This window comes from Orussus abietinus, unplaced genomic scaffold (genome assembly GCF_000612105.2).
Source record: "Orussus abietinus isolate OABI.00-Male unplaced genomic scaffold, Oabi_2.0 scaffold3, whole genome shotgun sequence".
NCBI classification, from domain to species: Eukaryota; Metazoa; Arthropoda; class Insecta; order Hymenoptera; family Orussidae; genus Orussus; species Orussus abietinus.
Window position 1 is genome coordinate 1,385,657 of NW_019395984.1, and position 21,371 is coordinate 1,407,027.

The window sequence follows — 21,371 nt, forward strand, 5'->3', positions numbered from 1 at the left end:
GGAGGCGAGGGGGGGAGCCCCCGTCCCGACGGGGACCGGGCCCGGGATTCGAAGAAAGAAGAAACCGAGAGTCAACGACCCAACGGAGAGGAACCGTCGCGGGATTAAGGCGCGCTCGCGACGCGACCCGGGCGGTGTCAGGGTCACGGGAGCGAGCCTTCCCCCTCCCCGGCCTTGGTCGTCGCTCCGTGGCGGATGTTTACGCGCGCCGGCCGGTCACGTGGGCCGCGCCGCTCGCTCGGTAAAAAAGGGCCCGGGAGCGAGAGAGGCGCGAGGTCGGCCGCGGAATTTCGATGCCTTCGCGGAACGGCCGTGCCGTCCGCGAAGGCATCGAAAACCGGGAGTCCGGGAGCGAGGAGGCGGCCCTCCTCGCCGATGACTCAGCGAAGGCGCTTCATTTTCCGAGCACGAATCTCCCGAGAGTTCTCTCTCTCTCTCTCTCTCCCCCCTCTCCTTCTCGCGGGCTCGCGCGGCTGACGTCACTCCCCGTCGACCGCCGCGGCGCCGTCGGCGCCGCTTCCGGTCCGAATCCAGCCGGCCGCGCGGGAACGACTCTCCGTCTCGAGTTTCCGATCGTATGAATGACCGTGCCCCGGAGAGAGAGAGACCGGCCGTCGATCTCTCCTGACGTCAGCGCGGGCGCGCGACCGTTACGTGACCGATCGACGGCGAGACGGAGGCCCCGCACCGCCGGCGCGACCTCCGGTCGGGCCGATTCCCCGAAACGGCCGCGCGACCTCGGCGTAACGAGTCGATCCGGGCCCTGGCCGGCCGGATCGACCGCCAAAGGGGCCCTGCGAGATTCGGCGATACAGGAAGAGACGGAGCGCGGGGATGGAGGAGGCGGCCGAGACGAGGAGGAGAGGCGAGGAGAGGTTCGTCTACCCGGGACGAGGGGCGGAGGGGGTCGGTAGCTCCGCGCGCGTTCTCATGCATTCCGCTCCGTCATGGCGGCTAGCGCGACTCGGACGGCACGTCGTCGCGTCCTCGTCCGACTCGCGCGGTGCCCCGGTCCGGTTTGGTCCCTCTCCCTCTCTCTCTCTTTCTCTCTCTCCGTCTCGCGCGCGGCTCTCGGGGCCCGTATACCGGTATCGCCGGGGCGGGGGCAGAGCGCCCGATGCACCAAATGCCCGGCCGAGGCGCCCGCTCTCACGCTGCCCGGACCCTCCGGCACCCTCCCCGCCCCACCCCGCCCCGCCCGCCGACCCCGCTTTCGCGACGTAAACAAGGAACGGGCCCCACCGGCCTCCGATACTACCGCACCGATGCGTGCCCGACGCCGCTCTCTCGGCCGCGCTCCCGCCGAAAGCGGCCGCCCCTGAGAGGAAACTCCCCTTTTTCGGAAAGCGCGCCCGCTCCTCGCGGCCGGCAAAGCGACTCTCTCTCTCTCTTTCTCTTTCTCGGGGCTGTTCGATGGGTTCAAGGTCGGCGACTCGCAGCCTCCGAGGCTCGAGATGGAATCCGCCCGCGGACGCGCGCCCGCCGCCGCTCTCTCTCTTTCTCTCTCGAAATCGTCCCTCGTGACTCAACGACCTCTCCCGACCTACGACTCAACCCCCCTCGACTCCCAGTGGCGGAGGGAAAGGGACCTACCCCCCCGACCGGGCCTCGGCGGTACGGCGAATCGAGACCGGGGCGCGTCGCCTTCCCGAGATCGCATCGAGTAAACAAAGGAACGGGACGAGCGCGGTCGAGTTTCTCGTAATTATCGCTCGAATCGAGTCGGTCGGCGCGCGGGGGAGGTAAGGGGAGGGCACCGTGGCGGCGGCATGAATGCCTCATGCGCCGTGTTATGCGTCGGGTGTTTGCACATGCGCGAGAGCGATGAACTTGAGGCCGGGCCGCGCGCGCGTTCCGGAATGCCCCGTTGACTCGCTCGGGCCGGACCGCGCGCGCGGCCCACGCGGCTCGAAATAGGATGTCGCGCCCTCTCTCTTTCTCTCTCTCTCTCGCTTGCTCCCGTCCCTTGGCCGAGTTCCCCTCTCCGTCTCGCGCGCGGTGCCCTGTACCTTCGAGCGGGCCCGAAATCGCGGAATGCAGAGCTCGGCGAAACAAGAAAGGGGAAAAAAAAAACGGGAAAAAAAAATAAATTATAATAATAAACGTCCAAAAGTCGACCTACGGTAATCCAGGAAAATCCGCGCGTACGAGAAGCGGGGCTAGAATTTGCGGAAAAAAGGAGGAGAACGGGGGACGCGACGCGAAAAGGAGATCCCCTGGAACGGCGGGACCGGCCCGGCCCGGGAACAAGGAACACGAGGAGTCCGACCGGACGCGCCGAGCCGAAGACGGCATTCCACTCTACCTGTCCTTAACTCAGCCTCCTACGGTTCGCGTTCGCGACTCACCGATCGGCCCGCCGAACCATAATACGGCGCACGAGCAGCGACTCTCAATCGGAACGCCGGTCGACGGTCGATTCCGCTCGCCCCCTCCCTCTCACGGCCGAGTCGTCGATTCGCGCGCGAGACCGTCGACGTAGCGGTTCCTCCGTTTCCTGCGCTCGCCCCCGGGAAAATTTCCCCTCGAGACCTCATTCCGGCAGGACGGTCGAACGTTTCCCCGACGCTTCTTTTTTTCTTCCGACCCAAATTTCCAGGTTTTCGGGGCGGCGACGCGTTCCGAGGCTCGAGCTCGACGGAGACTAAGTCGAGGAGAGGTTTCGCTCGTATCGACGGAAGTCGGCCCGCGGCGACGGCGGTTGAGAACGGCTGACTCGTGCGTATACTACGCCGAGAAATATGAATGCAACTTCGAAAATTCATTCATACCGAGTCGGGGGCCTCCGCGCCGCGTTTCCGACGGATCCTCGCGTCTTAACCCCCGAGGCCCGGGGAGAGGCATGTCCTTCGAGGAGCTGAACCGCCCGTTCCTTCCTAGAAACGCGTAGGAGAGGAATCAAGAGACGAGGCATTTCCCGCCGCGCGGGACACCCCGTATACATCCACGGCCGAGCATTTGCGCAACGATTTCGCTCGTTCGACGAACCGTTCCGCGAGCAAACAACTCTCAAACGGTGACGCAATCGGCCCTCGTCGACTCCGAGAGCTTCTCGTCGACCCGACGAGGCGGCTCTCGATTTCCGCCGAGTCTTTGGCGGCCTCGCGTTAAAAACCGAGGCCCGTCTTCGGGCGGGGGGCCTCGTCACGGAATATCGGGAATACGCCCATCGGAGACGATCGTCGTCGTCGTCGTCATCGTCGGTCGTTGGACCGGGCCGCGAGGTCCGCGAGGAGGCGGGAGAAACGCGCCCGCTCGGACACGTGTGCCTCGTTTCCTGCGGCAGGCCGGAAGTCTCCATTGTATACTACGGCCGGTCCGTAGTGTAGCGTGACCACGCTACGAGGGCCATTACAACCTCAATGGCATAAGAAACGGTCCAATTACGGCGTAAACCGACGTAGTAGCCACCTCTCTCTCGCGCCCGTTCCCGTCCCGAGTCCGTCGCGCTCCTCGCTCCCTTCCCGGCTTGCGCGCGCGTTCGCTCCCTCTCTCTCTCTCTTTCCCTCCGGTGCCCTCTCCACGCGTCCCGGCGCGCGCAGCTATTTTCATGCGCGCGGCGGCCATCTTGAAAAACTTTCCGCTCCCGATTTCCCACCTCGAGGAATCGCTCGCCGACGGCGCGGCATTGCGCAACCGATACCGCGCCGAAATAGCCCCGCGACTTCCGGCCGACCGGCGTCCCCGTCGGCGAGCCGACGGGGACGCGCCGCCGAGGAAACGGCCGCCATATTGGAAAGCCTTCGCTCCCGACTTTTCCCACCTTGAAAGACCCTCCTTGGCTCGCTGCGGGTCGGGCGGTCCTCCTCCAGGAAGCTCCCGCGGCCGGATGGCGAAAGTATCCTGCCGGGAATTCCGATCTCTTTTCGCCCACGTGGCCGCCGGCGACGGGTCTCGCACCTCGGGACGCGCCGATCCCTCCGATGCGGAATCGACGGTCGGTCACTCCGCGGGTCGCGGCCCCGCCGGCGCGTTCTACGAGCGCACATATCGGTCAACGGCATCGGGGCGAGGGGACCGCGCGGACCGGAAACTGCAGGTATTCCTTCCGCCCTCGCGCGTCACGCATCGGCCAACGGGACCGCGGGCTTCCGGCGCGCGCACACGTGCGTCGCACTCGCTCCGAGAGAGACGGAGGTAGGACGACACCGGTAGCGGCCGCCGCTTCGACGTAACTCACGGACCGTCGCGACCGTGCCGCGCCGCGGTCCGATCCACACTGAAGCGAACCGGTGGCGCGCCACGCTCTAGGCGGCGGCCGCGGCGGCTGCGCGCGCGCTCGCAACGACGCGTGCGCACTCGGACCCCGCGTTCCCACCGCGCCATGGCGCACGAGCATCGGCGACGCCGTGCGCGGCTGCGCACTCGCGCTCGACCACTCGTTGCCGCCGTTACCGGCTTCTGCGGGGGCTGCGCGCGGCGCTTTCGACGCACGAAGAGAGAGAAAGAGAGACGGGGAGAGCGAGAGAGACTCGCGCTGGAAGAAGGGGACGAGAGCGAGGGAGAGAAACAACATGGCGGCGCGCTCACGGGGGATAAAACGGACCCGTTACTTCTTGGAAGTGGACGGCGGTCGCTGCCAAACAGACCTTGCGTTGCCCCTCTCTCTTTCCCTCTCTCTCTCGCTTTAATTCAGCCGCCTCGTTTCGGCCCACGCTGCTCCGAGTTGCGCCCGCCGAAGCCCGAGTGCGTCACGGCGGTGCGCTATTGGCACGCGTAAATCAAATCGCGTTTCCTTTCGCGCGTATATTAACGGTACGGTAATCGACTGCCTCGATATCCCGTGGGGAAGGACTCGCGTCTTTATCGGTTTCTCTCGGTAACGACGAGCCGGCTCGGATTTTCGAGCTCGAGCGGCTGGATCCGTCGCTGGCCAGGTGACAAGGCTCAACGTATAAACAAAGATAAGGGACGGCGACCATGGATATCGTTTTTGGTAGCTCGACGGGAAACCGTGAGACCCGAAGGAGCACGAAAGGGAACGAAAAAGGGAAGCCACCGAAGCGACCGCCCGCCCTCGCCGAAAGGAACCCAAGAACGAGAGGGAGAGAGTATCACGGTTCGCGGGTCGCTCCGCTTCGGCCGAGCCCTTCGCCTCAAAAATTGTAAACGGAGCGGTTCGCGCGGTTTGGAGGGAAAAAAAAAGAAAGAAAGAAAGAAAGAAAGAAAAAATGAGCCGCGATTTAATTCGAAAGTAACCCACGGCGTGCTCGGCGACGCGTCTCGCGGTGCCCCTTTGCGATGCAAAGGACCGCGCGAGGATTCATTAACGGTTCCTCGGCTCTCGGCTCGGCTCGGAGCCGCGTCAACGCGCATTCCACCGGGCCGTTCGCCGGGCAGCCGCGGGCGGCGCGCGAGTCGCTCGATATGCGCGGCGTTCAGCGGCCGGCCAGACCTTGCCTCTCTATCGTCATCCTCGAGCCACGCGAAGAACGTACGGGAGTTATTAAGGTCAGTGGCGTAGTCGCGGCGCGACCGTGGGACGCTCGGCCGCGGAGGCGAGCACGCCATGGCTCGGCCGAGGAAAAAGACGAACAAAAGAGGAACGAGAAGGGGGAAATGAAAAGAAACAACGAAAATGCAACGCACCGTTGCGTTTTTCGCTCCGCGGCGATGCTCGGATTCTCCGACGCTCCGCGAAAGCGAGACGGCGAAAAGGGGAGAGGGAGAGAGAAAGAAAGAGAGAGAAAGAGAAGGAGTATCGGCCGACGACGTGGAAAATAACCGCGCGTCGCGGTGGCCGACCTCGATGCGTACGCCACTGGCGGGACGCGCGTCCGCGCGCTGGAATGCGCGCGATGGAAGGAATCGACGATCGCTAAATCGTCGATCGGACGGCGCACGCGCATCGGGGGTCGCGAGGAGCCCTCCCCGTTCGGCGCCATCGGGCGAGAAAAGGAAAAGGAAAAAAACAAAAAAAAAACCACGTGCCGGAGGCGAGAATCGACGCGGTGCATAAAAATGGCGGCCGGGGCGAGACCAGCGCCAGACCCGGCCGGGGGCGCCCCTGGCGGCCGATCCGAGGACCTCGGCTTCCGGGCGGCGTCGGCACGGTGGAACAGCCGGCAACGGTTGTTTGCGGAACTACGAATCGTAAATCCGTTCCCCGAAGTCGGGGACGCGATCCGAGCGCGCGGGTACTCGAGGGATGCGCTCTCCGCGCCGGGAGGGTCGGGCCGGGTCGAGTCCGCGCCGCACCGCGCGACTCGTCATAACTCGTTTACCGTAATTGGGGTTTACGTGCGAGCTGGCACGGCGTGGCCGGGCCGTGGGCAACGGTCTTGACGGAGAAACGGAGACGGCCGGCCGGTAGAAAAAGAAAGGAAGAGAGACGCCCCGGCAGATGCATCCCGAAGATGTCGGCAACAGGAAATTTCTCCTCCTCTCTCTCTCTCTCTCCGCCCGGCCGGGGCGCCCTCTCGCTCCCTCCTTCTTTCCCTCTCCGCGGGTCCCTACTTTTACGACGCGCGCGTCGCGTCTCGTCCCCTCCTTCGCCACGGGGCGCCCACCGTCCCCCTCCCGAAACCCGACGGCGGAATGCACGAATAGATACGGCACGAAGCGGCGCGCGGGAGGGGGAGGAGGCTCCTCTCCCGCGGATCCGAGGCCCGAGAGAGAGGGAGCGGAGGAAGGAGAAAGAAAGAGCGCGCCAGTGAATGGACCGCGGAAAAATGTCAATGAGCGGTTTGCGTGAGAGCGTAATTATCGCCGCAGCGCGTCGCCCTACGCGGCGGCCGTAGTACGACCCGGCCCGTCACGTGGGGTGCGGCCGCTCGCTTCGATCGCTCCTTCCCTCTCCCCTCCCCCTCGACGTTTCCCGAGACGCACCCTCCGCGCGCCTTTGTCTCCCGGCCGCTTCCCGACCGCGGAAGCGCGAGGCCCGGTCAACGGACCCGGGGGACGCGCTCGCAGGGCACCGGAACCCGCGCAGCCTCTCCGTCGTCCCTTTCTCGCGCGTCCCTCGACTAGCGCCACCGGCCGCCGATCCTCTCGCCCACGTGACTCCTGCCGCGGGGTCGACGGACGCGCCGCGTCCCGCTATCTTCTTTCTTTCGGCGCCACGCGGCCCGGGCGAGGGTCGCGGAAGGAAACGCGTCCTCCTCGCGGCCGCGGGGAACGAACGAGTGAGCCGTCCCGGGCGCGCGCTCGCGGTGACGTCACGCGTCGCGCAGGGGAAAACGAGAGGAACGGGGGAGAAAGGGACGGCGAGAAATCGGTATCGCGCCCCCGGGGTCTCGCCGCTCGCTCGGTACGGGCGCAAATGACGCGAGGAGAGCGCGGCCATGTGTGGGACCGGAAGCGCGAGTACCCGGCCAGACTCGCGTGGGCTTCTCCGAGCGCCTTCTCCTGCCCGGGCGCTGCCGTTATTAATTCTCGTCTCTCGTTTCTCCGCGCAGGTGCGTCCCGCGGGGTTATCGCGCGCATCGGCCGAAAGTAAACAAAAACCTCCGCGACGTCGACGGGCTCTTTAAACGGGCGCGCGTGCCGAGAGTCCTCGTCGGAGGAAAGCTAGAAAGTTTCTCGCCCGAATCTCGGGGTTCTCTCTCTTTCTCTCTCTTTCGAGAAAAGGCGCGCACGAGCCGAAAGGGGAGACCCACATTCGGAGGCGCGCCGAGGAGTCGTTCCCGAAAGTCTCTACTTTCACTTCCGAGAAGCGTCCTTAACGGAACACCTCCCTCCCGGGTCGAGGGAGCTAGGAGGCCGTTAGACCGAGAGGACCTACTTCGCGCCGGCTTGATCGGACTCGCGCGCGGCTCGCGGCTTTGCCTATTTTCTCAATGGCTCCGAAGTAGGAGGCGGCGAGGGAGACGGAGAGAAAGAGAGAGAGAGGCCGCGTGGGTGGAGGAGAGACGGCGACGGTTACGCTCGAGGATGAATCGATCGACGCGACCGCGGCCCACGCGGCGCGATCTTTCGGACGACGTCGGAACCGGGACGGGACTCGGGGGTCCCCCGTCGTTTCCGTCGCCGCGACGGAAATTCGCCCGGCGTCGCGCCGTGGAAGGGAGAGGCGTCGCGGCGGCCGGAGAAATATTCCAATATTGGTCCGCATCGGGAACGCATAGATAAATAAATACATACAAAAGTCGGCGAACCCGGGCCCGGTCTACCGGCCGGGAGAAACCGGGGAGGAACCCGCCATTCAGGAATCTAATTTATACCGAAGAATTCCGAAGAGGCCAGACCGAGGCGTCGAGCTTTGAGGCGCCGCCGTTTAAGATGCATTATGCCGGCGGGTGGCCGACAATAGACGCGGCGGAGAGAAGGAGAGGAGGCGACGGGTCGGCCGGGGGAGAGACGGAGAGAGAGGGGAACGTCGGCCCGAGTCCGGAGGAAGGGAGCGAGAAGGTGAGACGGCTCCGAGGAGAGGCCGGTCACGGAATACGCTCGCGAAAGACGGAGAGAGAGAGAGAGAGAGAGTCGCGAAGAACTGGTCTTCGGAAACCCAATAATTGCGAGGCATCGGCGACGATGGCTAACGAAATCGGCGAATCGTTGTCGATATCACGGCGACGAGGGGGGGGGGGGGGGGGGNGCGCCACGGGGGGGGCAGGGGGTGTCGCGAGTTTCGGGTCGCGGCCCCCGTCGCGATTTCTCGCGGCGACCTACCTTAACGGCGCGCGAAAGGAAACAAGAGATAATAAGGAAGGAAAAGGCGCGGACAAAAAACCGGGATCCAATATCTTCCCCCTCGAGCGGACGCGTCGGGGAAGGTGGAAAGTTCCACCCGCCTCGGCTCGAAATTCCGAAGTTCGGCCGAGAACCCCGAGGCGAGGAAGCCGAACCGTACGGGACCTCGTATGTGGCCGGAGGTGCTTCCCGGGGGGAGGGGATGGAATGCGCGTCGAGAGAGCGTCCGTCTCTCTCGGCCCGCGGGACCCGATGCACCGGCGCGAAGGAGAGCGCGAAGAGGAGGAAGGGAGGGAGGGCCCCTCGCGTGGCACACGCGCGCAGAGGTGGGCGAGGAGATTCGCGCTCGCGCATCCTCCGGACGCCCCCCTCGCGTCCCGGGGGACGGGGGCCGAGTCGTTGGGTGCCCCTCGAGGAGCGGCGCACAACAAACAGACGCCGCCTCGTAATTTGTTTTCATACGTTCGCGGCGTCGCGGACCCCGGTCCACGCCTCCCTCCTCCTTCCCTCCGCCCGAAGGTGGATCGCCTTCCCCCCCGGATTCCTCCGCCGGGGGTCACGGGGAGACGCGCGGATTCGGCCGCGATGCCCCCGACACGCCGGGAGCGGACGGGAATCCTGGCCCGGGCGTCCGCCCACCCATTTTTTATCCCGCCGGTGGGGACCGTTCCAAGAGCTAGAAAATCGGACCTGAGCTCCCGATTTATCGAAACGGCCAAGGGGGTGTCGGACGCTCTCTCACTCCCTCTCTTGCCGGGGGAAGGAGACTCTGCGGTCCCGTTCGCTCGAGTCCTCGAGGTGGCCAAGATTCTCACGAGGAAAAAAAAAAAAAAAAAAATCCGACTCGAGATCAAGCGTCGTCTCCCCGGAGAGACAAGGACGTCGAGGGACTTCGACGGGGGCGACGGCATTTCGCGAGAGATCGAACGCTTTCGGACGCGATCGAGAACAAAGGGAGCCTCTCGTCGATTCGGCCGAATCGGCGCGCGTTATGCGAAACCCCGTAAGAGGGGCCCGGGCGAAGGAGACGGCGCGAGAGGGTCGGGCGGGGTCCTAGTTGGGAACGCCGCGAGAGCGGCGCCCCGGGGCCATCCATCGTCCCAATAATTGCTTCCCTTCCCATCGTATAATTCCTATAGAGGATCTCCGTCCTCCCCCGAGGGGGTCGAGGGGTGCCAAAGGGGTGCCGAGGGACCGCTCGACGTTCCCGCCCGGCGCTTCCTCGCTCGCCCGACTTCGCCCCCTTCGCCGTCGAGGTCCCCGTCGAGGGCCGAGCCGAAACCTACGTTTTCCGGATAACTCGTCGATTAATTAAATTCCCGGGGAAGCGCGCCGGCGCGGGGCGAAGGAACCCGGAAGGGTGCGAGCGAGGGCTCGCCCTTAACGGCGTGTCCTCCCCTCCGTTATCTCGGCCGAACAACGGCGGGAGGAAAAAGTCGATTCCGCGCGGCCGCCAATCGTGGGTATTTCTTTAGCTCGCCTCGACGCCACCGGCGGCCGCCATCGCCGTCTTCTTCCGCAGACCGGGTACCGTTAAAACGGAACCCGGGTTTACTGCAAACGGTGGAATACGTGACCGGCGCGCGATGCCTCCTTCCCTGGAACGCCGACGGAACCGACTACCGAGGACCGCCGCTCCCTCCGCTTCCGAAAACGGCGAGCCCGTCGCTCTCGAGAGCGCGGGGGTCAATTTTCTAAAAGAGCGACCCGTTCCCACGGAACGTGGAAACGTCCGGGCGAGGTCGCCTCGGCGGGTCCGAGGAGGATTCGAGTTTCACGGCGGGTCCGGGAGTAGGTCGGGATCGGGACGGGACGCGCGAAGGTGGCCCACGGTCGGAAGCGTCCGCGGGCACGAAACGCGCGTCGCTTCGCCGAGAGACGCTCGGAGAGACGCGGAGAGGAGAGCGCGAGAAAGAGAGGGGGGAAGCGCCGAGCCGCTCGTCCAAAGAATCCCATTCATAGACGGGAGGGAAACGGAGAGGGGGAGAGAGAGAGAAGGCGAGACTTCTGGAATCGAGGGGCCGCGCCGGCCGAGGGAAAGATAAGGGGAAAGGATCGATGAAAGAGCGGCCCTCCCCGCGCGGCCGTTTTCCAATAACGAGAGTCCCCGCTCCACTTTTATCCCACTTTCGTTCCGCGGAGTACGGCACGAAGTTCACGAGCGCCCCCGCGCGCCGCGTCCCTCCCCCTCCCGTTCGCGCCTCGGCCGGCGCCTCCCTCGAGGAACCGGCCGCGTTCCGGTTTCGTCAATGAAGAGACCACCGAGCTAAAGCGCGGTTATCGCCCGGAATTTCGGAGAGACGAGAAAAACACGCGGCCGACTCGCGCCTCGCGCGGTATCGGTCGATGACCCGGCACGCGGGCGAGATAGCCCTGGCCATTCGTATCCGCGCTCCTTGCTTATCCTCCGGTTCCTCCGGTTTCTCCGGTTTCTCCGCCTCTCTCTCCCCTTTCTTCCCGAAATTCCCAGCGGCCCGCCTCGCCGGAAGAGGAAGACTCTTTCCGGGCGGCGCCGGTCGGGCCGCGTCGAAGGAAAACCCCGTCTTAGCGCTCGGCTGTCCCCGGAGAAGGGCAAGAGCCGCGGCGGGAATACGGCCGTTAATTATCGTAGTAACGCGGAATGCGCCACGGCGGGCTCCCCCCCTCCCGCGAGAGGATTCTCGCTCCTCTCTCTCTCGGCGCGGGACCGCCTCATTCATCCTATCTGCATTCCTTTGACGCTACCTGGGCTCTCCCTGGAATGCTCGGGGGCCCCCGGGCCCCGCGGCGCCGATCATTCCCACGAGCCGAAATTAAATACCCCTCCCGATTCCTACGGTTTTCCGCACCTTCGTCGGCCCCTCCGGTTCCCCTTCCCCGTCGATCGCGGTCCCCGGGCAAACGAGCGGGGCCAGGTCCTGGCACCTTCGTCAGCGATCGTTAGGCGCGGCCTCGTAACGAGGTGCATAACGAGGGGTAAAGTCGGACGGGCCCGTACCTCCGTTAAGGTGGGCCCGGAGGTGGGCCGGAGGTGGGACCGGCGATCTTCCACGAGATACCCCGGATGCCTCTCTTTGCCTCCCCCCTCCCTCCGTCGGGTCGCGCCCCCTTATCGCCGCCAAAGGATCGCTCCTCTCCCGACCGCCACGTTATCGGGGAAAGCGTTCTCTCTCTCTCTCTTCCTTTCCTCGAATCCTCCGAATCCGCGCCCTGCGAAGGACCTACGCGGGACCTTCCCACGTAGGCTTTTCCCTCCCCTTTTCTCGACGAGCTTTCCCGAGGCCGAGGGAGAATCGAATCGAGGGCATCCTCGCCGAATCGACGATCGACTTTCCGAGAAGGTGGCCACGCGCTTTACCATAAATTCCTTCGGGCCGGGATCCTTCCACTTCGGGCTCGCTCGGTCTCCGTCCCTCTCCCTCTCTAGCGCCGACTCGGCTCCCTCTCTCTCCCCGTTTCCCAGAATCGGCGAGAGCCTTTACGGGCGCATTTTATCCCCCGGGACCTACCCCAAGGTTCCCGGAACCGAGGAGCCCGACCCGAGGACCCGCTTCCTCTGGCAGAAACTCCCCGCCGAGGAAAACGAAGACGCGTCCGCGTTTCCACGCCGACGAGGGGGAGGCCAAGGGAAAACGCACCGGATCGAGACCGAGGAGTCGAGGGGTTTTCTCGGAAGTCCCTCCCGGGAAATCGGCACCGGAAGTCCCAAAAGTAATCTCCGTGGGAATCGTGAGCGGCGCTTCCCTTATCGGTCGGTCGATAAGAGAAGGACCGCTAGGTCGGTCGGGGGAAGCGGAAAAAAAAAAGGAAATTCCCAGAGACCGCCCTATCGACTTCCTGCCGGGACACCGTCGACGCTCGAAATACTCGAGGACTCGGTAATTTATTGCCCCGGGTCTGCTTTTCCTCGACTCCTCTCTCTCTCTCTCTCTCGAGAAAAATCCGCCCCTCGAGAGTCCCTTGCGGGGAGGTCGCGCCAAAGATGGAAGGAAAGAGGTCCGGCTCTTTCCCGGCGCGGAGGAAAAGGGAGACGAGACCGGAGAAGAGGTCCGCGGACCTCGTCGGACCTCGGCCTCCCGAGAGAGGCCCGGATCGGCGTCCCCCCACCCCCCCTCGGCCATTTTCCTCTCCTCCACCGGCGCCTGCAGCCAGGACCTCGAAAGAGGCACGTACCCGCCGCCTTTCCAGGAAGGTCCCTCGACTCGTTCTCGGGAAGAGGAAAGGGAAGCGCGCCGGCGCTCTTATTGTTTCCGCCGAAAAGGAGCGCCCGGTCGATCCTATTCTCCGGCCGGGAGGCGTCGAGCGTCGGCCCCGATTGGTCGGCTCGGGTTCATTCACGGAACGAGTCGGGCCCGTAGAGAGGAAGGCGCGGATAAAGGAGTCGCGAAATAGGAGAGAAAATCCGAAGCCCCGTTTTTCGCCGAGTTCGAGGAAGAGAGAGATCTCGCGACCCGGGCCCCCGCCATAGCGGCGGCTTTTCGAAATTCCATCTCGCCGGTCCCTCTCCCCGTCTCGAGTTTCTCCCTCCGTCCCTCTCTCGGGGTGGTTTCCCATCCCATCCCGCGCCCCGGGCGCCGTGTCGGTGGCCCGGATTCTCGGAAGGACCTCATTCGTTGCTCGCAGCCATATATCTTAGGGACTCTCCGGGACTCTCCGGGACCCACGGGTGTCGTTGCCCGTCGAGAGGCTCCGCCGCGAGGTGCCATCCCGACTTCTTTCGCGGCCTCGCGTCCGGGGGCGGCGCGATTTTCGAAATCCCGGACCCGAGGACCGAAGGAGGAAGGAAGGAGGGCGCGACTCGGCGCTAACCCGGGGACGCGCCGCGCTCCGGGACCGATTCGAGGAACGCGCGAGGAATGTCGTCGAAGGAGTTCGGAGGGTCCGGAGGACCGGGACGAGGCGGGGCGGGGGGAGGCGCAGGAGTTAGGAGAGGTCCGAATGTATAAGTAGCCCGCGCGGGGACACCGGTCGCCCCTCTCTCTCGCTCCCTCTCCCTCGGTCTCGCGCGCGCCCCCCCGCGGTCCGCGCGCACAGGTAGAATACGCCGGCGAGGACGGGAGGACGAGCCGCCGCGCCTCGGACCTCGCGCGGACCGGTCGAAGAGAGACGGCGGCCCGACCGAGAGAGAGAGAGAGAGACGCCCTGCCGAGACGCGAGGCCGAGTGCCGCCGGATTCAAAGAACTCGGCCCGAGGTAAACAAAATGGCCCGAGCGCGCCCTCCCCCTCCCTCCGCGAGAGAGAAAACTCGAAACTCCGTCTCCCGCCACGCGTCACCGGCGACGCGCGCAAAGGACGGTCCCGCGACCGGAGGCCCGCCGTCGGCGCGTCCGCGCCGGGAGGCGCGCAAACGCGAGCGAGTAGTCGGCCGAGCCGCCGCGCCGGGAGCGCGCGTCCGCGCGTGCGTGTGCGTAGGCGCATTCTTCGACGGGAAGCGCGAACGAGAGGGAGCGCCGGGAGCCGCGAGCGGCGGACGAGGACGGAGCGCGTCGGCCGGCGCCTTCGGGGGCGAGAGGCGCGGGGCCGAGGTAAAGGGCCCCGGGAGGGGTCGGGGCCCGAGGGGGCTCATGGAATGCGGCTATTGGAATAAATCCCCTACTATCGCGTCGCCCGACGTGTACGTAAAGTGTCCGCCTCGGTCGTATCGAATATTCCGAAGTAATAACCGCGGAAGCTCCGACCTTCTCTCGCGTAAGCTCGGACTCGTCCCCTCCTTTCGGCAGGCTTTCCGTTCATCGTCCGTTGCGAGTCTCGTCGCGGGATTTATTTTTTTTAAACGCATCCTTTCGGCCAAACTCGACCGCGAGGCGGCCGTGAGCCCCGCAGAGCGAGCGAACCCGTCCGAAGAGAGAGACAACGAGAGAGGGGGGGAACCAAGCGGGCGCGGATCGAGGTCCATCCGAAATCCACGAGGTCATCCCCGGGGTGGTCGCCTCGAGTCGCCAGTGGGGGATGCGGAACCCGCTGCGGAAAATCTGGGCTCGCGTCCGGACGTCTTCTCCGGGGGCGACGGCCCCGAGAGGACGACGTCCTCTTCCCCGGCGGACTGCCGGCCACGCGAGGGAATGCCGTCGATGCCGGCCCCGGCGGGTTCGTGTCCCACGGAATGTCCGGCAGCCGCCGGCAGAAATCCGGAATACCGCGAGGGCCGCCCCGACGCCCGCCGTCGGCATTCGAGCCACGTGGTCCTCCGTCTCCGCGTTTCCGTCGAGTCTTCCTCGAGGATCGAACGACGGGGAGCGGATCCCGAGGAGGCGTCGACAGGGACGAGGCGCCGACGCCTCGGGTCGCCAGATCGAGCGGATCCTGCGGCCGCGAAAAACGAGAGAAAAACCGAGGAAACGGAAGGAGGGAAGGAGAGGAGAGGAGAGGAGGCGAAAGAGATGCCAGCGAACCTCCCCCTGCCCCGGGCGTCGTCGCGATCGCGATATCGGGCCTGGGTCCTGGAGGGGCGGCGTCCCTCCCCCCGCCCCGCGCCGACCAATGTCCGTCGAGGTCTCTCTCACCGTCTCCGTCTCGCGCTCGCAGCATCTTAGGCGGTCCGGCGGCGTCGGTGGCCCCCACCTCTGCCCCGTGGCCCGGGGAGGGAGCGAGAAAAAGAGAGGCCGACAAAGGGGCGTCGCGGGGGCGAGAGCGAGCGAGAGCGAGGCGGAGAGACCCGGGAGAGCGAGAGAGACGGAGAAGGATGCGATTGGCCGGCAGGGCCGGCGCGGGCGGAGAGGGGAGGCGTCGCGCCGTGGGAACCGGGGAAAACGTTTCCCGCATACCACCCCACCCACGACGGCGAGCCGGCGGACCACGTGACTGCCCGCCGACTTACGCCGACCACGAAACTGCACCTTCGGCCGCGAGAGAGCACGGGGAAGGAAGAAAAAAAAAAAAAAAAGAACTCTCCCGAGTTTGCGACGGGGAGCGCCGCGCGGCTCTCGAGGCGTCGCTCGAGACTCGCCGATCGACGGCGAGTCGCGAAAAAGGCGCGGGACGCGACCGATCGATTCCGACCGAAAAGTACGGGCGCTCCGAAAAGGCGGGGTCCACGAAGGAGAAAGAAAAAAAGAAAAAAAAAATCCCCCGTAATCTTATCTCGAAGACTAGTCGACTCACCGAACCAGCGCTCGTGGTACAAGGTGTCCCAGAACTCACCTGAAACAAAAAGAAAGAGAAACGGCATTTATCGATCCTGCCGATTCGAGGGAATAAATTCGCTCGCGCTTAAAATCTCCTCTAAGGTAAACAAATAGTTGGCCGCGTATCTAACGCAACGTGGCGGACCCGGCGAGAAATTCGAGAACGTCTCGATGGAGTAGAAGGCGCCGGAACAATGGCGGCGTTCGATGGACTCTTGCCAAGCGGAAGCGTCGCCGCGCCACTCCGCGCTCTCCTTCCGTCGCTCTCTTTCGCTCCCCCATCCCCTGCCCCTCGTGGGGTTTCGGCTCGATCCGGATCGATTTTAAAGCCCGAAATTCGAAAACGCCGAGACGTCAAAAAGGTCCGCGCCCGCCTCGGTCCGCCTTAATCCGCGGCGGCGGCGGCGCGGCGCGAAAATACATGATGCGGGCCCCGTAGGTTAGCGCGCGTGAGTGGGAGAGAGAGAGAGAGAGAGAGAGAGAGAGAAAGAGGGAGAGAGAAAGAGGACACGGGTGCCGGGGCAAGATGGCGCTCGGCGGACGGGAGAGAAGGAAAGACGAGAAGGCCGCGGTCCGGATGAAAGAGGCCCAAGGGAGGTCGCCGCCCTTCCAGGAACCTTTATAAACTTGGACTCTCGTCTTTCTCCGCGTGTTCACGCACACTCGCGCCCCCGCGCCGACACTAGCGCGGAGGGCGCGCACGTGCACGGGCCCCTCTTTTGTCGTTATTTCCCTCCTTTCCTCCGTGGTCCGTTTTGTTTTCTCCTTCTCTACGTTGCGCGTAAACAGCCCGTATGCGTCCGGCGTCCCTCTCCCGCCGGGCCGCCGCCATATTGGCGAGGCGGGGTGCGCGCGCATTCGGGCGCGCACGTGTACCAACGGGACGAGCGCGACTCCGGGCCCGTTTTCGTGATTTTCCCGCTCGACGGATCGACCCCGACGAGACGGTGCGTGGGAAAATCTACCCGAGCCGCTCACGATAACTGTGGGAATATTTTTCCCTCGCCCCTCCCCCTCTCGCCGCGGAAACGAGCGGGCCAAAAGTACCTCGAGGTTCCTTCGGACGCCGTCGACGATCCCGGCGATCGACTGCTCGAGAGGATCCTGGCTCCCCCCTTCGTACGCTTTTTCGCGTTTCCTCGAGGGGTACGGTCGATTCGCGATGCGAAGTAATCAGGAGGGTCGGCGGGGAGTGAGAAAATTGCTCGATGAGACAGTCAGATTGGCTCCGGCCACTTGGCTGCTCGATTGTCCAGACACGCCCCCGGGCGAAATGAAATTTGATTTTGTCGGGCAATTTCGCGCCGAAATCAGCCCCACCCCCCATCGCCACCCCCGGGGGCGCGCCATGTGGCGGTAACTCGGTTAAGGGTCGATTCGCGGTATCGGGCTCGTTCGGGCCGGGCGCCATCTTTCTCGAGTGGCGCCCTCTTCGCGGTTGCCGCGGGGCGCCGAATCGATGCCGCGGTTTCGACGGATCTCCCGATTAACTCGGGGGACGCCGTCTCCGGAGGGGTGAACGCGACGGGGCCCTCGGCTCGTTAAGAAGCGGCAAGCGACGATTTCTTCGACGCGCCCCGGTCGTTCGTGTCGCAACCTCTTTCGATTTGTCGATCCTCTCGGGTCCGTTCGTCCGTATCGACGCGGATCGTCGATAAGATATCGACAATCGCGCGGCATCGGTTGGACGGGATTTCGAGGCAAGCGCCTCGGTCCCGACGGAGCGAAACCTTCGGGTATTCCAAGGAAATACCGGCCAAACAAAGTTCAAATACCTAGATAAGCTTAAGCCCCGGGGAGACCCACCTAACGCGGGACGGGATCGAGGAACGACGAATCGTTCCTATCGTTTCGTAGATCCCTATTTCGGGGATCATTCCCAGAGGGGGATAAGACAAAAGATAAATTTCCGAGCCGCCATTGCTACGGCAGGACGATCGGGCGAGCGAGAGCTACGAGACTCGCGTTAAACGTATATAATAATCGAAATAGTCCCGCGCGGCGATTTCCTCCGTCCAGCCTCCGGCGAGATCGGCCAAGTGAGCGGATCCCCGCCGAATCGGATCTTCCGAGGTGGCGGATCCGCCATTGATACGCGAGGATCCTCGAAACTCTCCCGACTCTCCTCTCTCGGGCTTCGAAACGGCGGTCATCGATCCGCCATTGATACGGGACGCGGGCCGGTCCAAGGTACCGGGGAAACTCGTCGCGCGTCGGGGACTTCCGGGAGGTTCCCCGGGAAATCGGGACTAAACCGGCCTCTCCAAGCGGGAGCGGACCCCGCCGGCGGATCCGCCATTTTTACGGGGTGTCAGCCGTTACACTGAGCATACGCGAACGTACACGGACCGGTTCTCGTTTACGTCCCAACGGCGGAGAGCCCGATCCCCGACGGAGGCCGATTCCTCCCCGACGACTCCTCGCGGCCGACAAGGACGGGGAAAGCGGGAAGCGACCTCGCGTCGTCGGCTCTGCCTATTTTAGCGGCCGCTTCGGAGAAACCGCGGAGTTTCTCGGCGAGAGTTACGGCGCCGTCGCTCATCCCCGCCTCGGCGGGTTAGAGCGATAACGCGGAGGGAACCGTTCGACGTCTCGCACCCGAGACACCGTTACCCGCGTCCCTTTTCCGCCGTCCCGGAATACCCGGGGGCCCCGGCGATTCGATCGCCGGGAGGAGGGGGCGTCCGGTGCGTGGAGTTTCGAGAGGCACGCGACGTGCCGGCGCGGCGTCAGGGTTCGACGAACCCTCGGGCTCTTCTGAATGCGCCGCCGGGGCGACCCCTAAATCACGCCCGCCGGCCCACGCTATCGGTACTCTATCTTCCGCGGGGAGGCGCGAATACGCGGACGCGAGGACGCGCGTGCCGGGCCGCGGCCACGCACGGCCGAGTCACGCACCAAAACAAACCCACTCCTGGCCGGTGACTGGAGCGACCCCCGCGACGCGACCCGGAACCCCGAACGGAGGGTACCCTCGACTCTGGAGGACTCGCGGTCGCGAGCGTCGTCGGAGCGGAAAGGGGCAAGGCAAAAAGGGCGGCAGGCGCCTCGCGGAAACGCGACATGTGGCAGGCGGTCTCGTCGGGCGCGACAGGCCCGGCAGGGGCCATGCACCGACGTTCCCCAAATTACTTTTCTCTCCCCCAAAACCCTCCCCTCCGCGCCCTCATCTCGCTTTCCCCGAAAATCGGAGAAGAGACCCGCGCTCGAGGGAACGGCTAGGATAGTTCGATAAGGAAAAAGAGGGAAAAAAAGAAAAAAAAAATGTACGCTCGGGGCACGGAACTAAACGCGATCGTTAGCCGCGTTCCTTCGAGGGGGCGATCGACCGGATGGTAATTCTCTTAGGAAATACGACGAGTTTCCACGAGGCACCGCCATCGATCTCCATTACGACTTCCGACAGGGGTCGCCGTTTCGCGGGCACACCCCTCCAGACGTCGCGGGGCGTCGAGGCGTCCCCTTTCCGATGCGAGATCGTTACACGTCGGCCGATGCCCGGTGATTTCTTCGCCGCCGAGACGCGGATTCGCCTCTCCGCGAGCGGCCAGGGGATCGGGCCGAAGAAAATCCATAATATTTGCTCCCCGGGCCGGCATTCCTTGGATTCCCGTCTCGCGAGTTACGCGCGTGCCCTGTCAAAACAAATCGCGGCTCGACGGAGAGACGACCTCGTCGGGCAAAGCCAGACGCGAACGATCGACGTATCTACCTACGAGACGCGGGGCGTCTCTTTCCCCGATCCATCGACGTCCCGCTCCGTATCCCGGCTCGGGGGAAGGAAAAACCAGAGAGGAAGAGCCTCCGCCGTCGGAGGTGGACAGGTGTTCGTCGGCGCCAGGATCCGCGGTCGACGAACACGTGTCGTTTCCGTTCGCCAATGGCGGCGCTCGCGGGCGGCGTGCGCGCCGCTGCGCGCGCACCCGGCCCGGCCGCCATCTTGAAGAGGCCTCGGCACCACGCGCTCGCGAGCCGCGAGTCGCGGTGCCCGCGGCGTGTCCGTCCTTCCGGCCCTCGGAGGTAGAGGGTCGCGAGAGCGATAACGAGCCGACCCGCGGTCGCCATCTTTCCGCGAGATCCCCCCCGAGGAGCTTCCTCCGACCGCGGGCAAAAACCCGTCCCCGGATTCGGGCCTCGCCTTATCGCGATGACGCGCGCTCGCCACTATTTGGGTAGCGAGCCGGCCACGCGTCGCGACGTCTCCCGCCCGAACCGCGCCTAGTCGGGGCCACGAGGGCCGAGCCCCGAAATTCCGTTTATGCCAAAAAACCCGAGTGATCGAATCGAGCTCCCAACGGGGATTTTCCCCGGCAAATCCGCGTTCCGCGTGTCCCTCGATAAGCGCCGTCTCTTCCGTACGTTCGCCGCGCGGACGACTCCTCGCGATGTGTGCGCCTCTCGTCTATAAATAATGCCTCCTCGTGCAGCGGGCGCTCGCGACGTTTCTCTCTCTCTCTCCCTCTCCCGCCGATAAACGCCGTCGTCGCGGTCGTCTGGCGTCGTCGGCGCGGCGTTACGCAACGCAGGTGTAAACCTCCGAGGCGGCGGCGCGCGACTTCTCGTCTCCGGCGCCGACTCGGGCCGGACGGCCGACGGACGACGTCGAGGCGGCGAGGCCCTCCCCGCGGGGACTAAAATTAGACCTCTTTCGGGAAGTTCGCGGCCATTGTCCGCACACTCCGACGCGGAGTTCCCATCCCCCGACGTTGGCGCGTCCTCGCGTCGTTCCGGTTCGCGCGACCTCTGCGTCTTCCCTACCTCTTCCGGAATCGTTCGTTGATATTTACCCCATGCGTTGTCGCGTTCCGTGTCCTCGGATGTCTTCGGCCGTGGGATCGAGGAACCTCTCGGGGGGTCCGGATGATCATTCGCGGAGCCGCGTCGATCGAAGGACCAAGATCGAGGAACTTCGCTCTGGATCAGCCAGGGTCGAGCGGGCGGATCCGGGCGTCGTCCGCGTTGCCGCGCACTTTCTCGCGCCGCGTCCCCCGCATCTCGGGGAATTCGAGGTTAGGCGGACTCGCGGATCGCTCGGGGTGCACGTGGTTAGGCGCGGAAGGACGCGGACCTAACCTCGCCGTCGCTTCCGAGAATTCCCGACCGCGCGTTCCTCGAGGATAAACTTCTCCACGGCGGCGGTGTCGTCGTCGAGGATCGACCGAAGAGGCGGCTCGGCTCGCGCCACCGGACACGGGCATCGTCCACGCGGTACTGCGCAGATAATCGCCACCTCCACCTCCGCGGCCCCGATCGCCGCGAGCGGCCTCTGGCGGCGCGCGCGGCCAGACGGGTCGGGAGTGCGCGCGCAGCGCCGACGGAGAGAGAGAGATAGAGCGAGAGGGACTCGGGCCGAAGTTACGCGATCGAGGCGGAGAGGTTACGTTTTCCGCGGGGAGGCCGATCACCTCTTGCCGCGTCCGCGGCCGGCGGCCGGGCGAAGGCGCGACTCGGCTCTCGATCGAGGTATCGACGCGTCGCCTTCTTTCTCGTATCCGTCCGTCGTCCGTCTCTCGCTCGTTCGACGCCTAAATAAAATACGAATCCCGGTCGCGTCGCATACGACGTCAGCGCGCCGGGTGGCACCGAGCGGGACTGCAAGGGGCCGTCGAGCGCGCCCGGCCAAAGTGGAACTCGGC

The 21,371-nt window shown here is 65.0% G+C and overlaps 1 protein-coding gene across 4 annotated transcripts in view; it reads right to left on the minus strand.

Moving 5' to 3' along the window:
• LOC105699090 (serine/threonine-protein phosphatase 4 regulatory subunit 1) overlaps positions 1-21,371 on the minus strand; it is a 50,028-nt gene that overhangs the window by 16,832 nt on the left and 11,825 nt on the right. Inside the window, exon 1 of one of the 4 annotated variants that reach the window (XM_012423808.2) lies at positions 20,494-20,938. The exons of 2 other annotated variants lie outside the window; for them this stretch is intronic. In XM_012423808.2, coding sequence (XP_012279231.1) covers positions 20,494-20,603 — 110 coding nt within the window. In that variant the 5' untranslated portion in view covers positions 20,604-20,938. Of the gene's footprint in view, positions 1-20,493; positions 20,939-21,371 lie in introns of those variants that run through there. One more of the 4 variants, XM_012423810.2, reaches the window with a different exon arrangement.